Source organism: Gekko japonicus, unplaced genomic scaffold (assembly GCF_001447785.1).
Source record: "Gekko japonicus isolate JY-2015 unplaced genomic scaffold, Gekko_japonicus_V1.1 scaffold5198, whole genome shotgun sequence".
In the NCBI taxonomy this organism is placed as follows: domain Eukaryota; kingdom Metazoa; phylum Chordata; class Lepidosauria; order Squamata; family Gekkonidae; genus Gekko; species Gekko japonicus.
Window position 1 is genome coordinate 44,929 of NW_015171657.1, and position 2,051 is coordinate 46,979.

General features: G+C 47.7%; 1 protein-coding gene across 1 annotated transcript in view; it reads right to left on the reverse strand.

Annotated features, from left to right (window-relative positions):
- Positions 1 to 292: 292 nt before the first annotated feature.
- LOC107117831 (phospholipase A2 inhibitor and Ly6/PLAUR domain-containing protein-like) overlaps positions 293 to 2,051 on the reverse strand; it is a 4,413-nt gene continuing 2,654 nt past the window's right edge. Inside the window, exon 4 of the mRNA XM_015419996.1 lies at positions 293 to 938. Coding sequence (XP_015275482.1) covers positions 718 to 938 — 221 coding nt within the window. The 3' untranslated portion in view covers positions 293 to 717. The remainder of the gene's footprint in view (positions 939 to 2,051) is intronic.

Genomic DNA, 2,051 nt, shown 5'->3' on the forward strand with positions numbered 1-2,051 from the left:
CGTCTCAGTAGCGTGGCTAATGCTCCGTGTGACCACAGCCATAGTCTGGTTTTTAACAGCACAGCTGAGTGGTTGAAGGGTTAAATACCCCCTCTGTTCTCTTCGTGGCCCTGAGGCAAATTGAGGCTGCAAATCTGGTTTGCCTTTTTTTAAAAAATAGAATGAGATGTATAATCTTCGTCCTGTCTGTTTGAACCTTTAAGGTGAAAGCTGTTCTTAGTGGCAAGTACGTCTTCTCGTGGACAGTTGTGCAGGGCTTCTGCTTGGCTACTGAAAATGTAATAGGCTCTGCGGATTTTTTTTGGGGGGGAAGAATGTTCCTTTGGCAGCACTTACCACCACAGCGCAAAGGTCTTTACTGGGTGAGTGAAGATAAGCCACGGCAGCCATTTTGTGACTGTCTCTGTCTCCTGAGGCAGCCATTTTGGGGCTGCACTCACCACACTGTGTTGGAGTTTGAAAAGTACCCACAGGGTCAAAAAAGTTGGGGACCCCTGGCCTCAAGGTTTCACATGGAAATTTCTGCCATTGAGCCAAAAACAGAACAAAACAAAACCCCATTTCCAGATCTAGCTGTACAGGAAATCAAAACACCATTAGAATACCTTATTAGAATAATTAATTTGCCCTTTGAATACACAAACAACAATATGGTCCACGATGTTCCTCTAGCTTGAATGGAGAAGGGTTTTTTTGAAGCATACACACTGATGGAGGTCAGTAGATGAATTTGGCTTGCAGGAGCCCAACAAAACTGGACAGGAGGAAGGTGAAAGGAACACTCCTCGTAGTCTGGCTTGCACCGTCCTTAGCATCTGTCATGGTGATGCGAGTAAAATGGTAGGCGGCGTCTCCAAAGACCAGCGTGGTGCCATTTTCAATAGAGTCTGCCGTAGAGGTGGCGCAGCCCTGACCAGCAAATGTGCTGTGGGTGTTACCTGTGATAGGGCAATGGAAAAGAAATCAGTACCCAAAATGATTTTCAGCCCAGTGAGCAAAGTTCCCTTATGCCAAGGCCAGTCACATATATGGCAGCCCATCCGAGACCCTTGAAACCTTGCTTTTGGTAGATCTCATAGGGATCTACCAAAGGCTGAGGGACTTGGGAATCTTCGGTCTGGAGAAGAGGAGGTTGAGAAGAGGACATGCTTGCTTCTCTTGAAGTATTTGAAGGGCTCTCAGAGGAGGGCAGGGAGCTGTTCCAGTTGGCAGCAGAGGAGAAGAGTTGTGAGAATAGGTATAAATTAAGGGCGGGAAGGTTGATCTCAGGGAAAACATTCTTACAGCGAGAGTTGTGCAACAGTGGCTGCCTAGGGAGGTGGTGAGCTCCCCCTCACTCGCGGTCTTTAAGCAGCGGCTGGACAAACCCTTGTCAGGGATGCACTAGGCTGGTCCTGCATTGAGCAGGGGGTGGGGCTAGATGGCCCCTTCCGACACTGTGATACTATGATTCTGTGATTCTATAATGGTGTGTCCCTGCCAGACCAATCAGTGATATTTGTGCCTCGCTTGGACTAGGAAGGTTTCCTTGACTGCAGAACTGGGGGGTCAGTTCTGGGTACAATCTATATAAGGATAAGGCCAGAGCGTAGGCACAGATGGTGTCAAAAGTGTGCAGCGCTGCTCTTTCTTCTATCAAGCTTAAAGTGTACACCATAAACCAGGGCTATTTTTGGGCAGGAACGCACAGGAACGGAGTTCCAGCTGGCTCCCAAGTTGGCCACGCCCAGCAGGAACTCATTAGCATAATAGGCCACACCCAACAGCAGAAACTCATTAGAATTGGCTACATTAAGGGTGTGTGGCCTAACATGCAAATGAGTTCCTGCTACAAAAAAGGCCCTGGGTTTTGACCACAAACAAGGTAAACAGAATAAGAAGCAAAAGGTGGGTGTGGCTGGATGAGCACACTTCTGGTAACATGGGAATGCAGCTTAATATGCTAATGAGTGGTGCAGTCAGGGGTGTGGCCTAATATGCTAATGAGTCTCTGCTTCTGGGTGTGGCCTATTATGCTAATGAGTTCCTGCTGGACTTTTTCTACAAAAAAA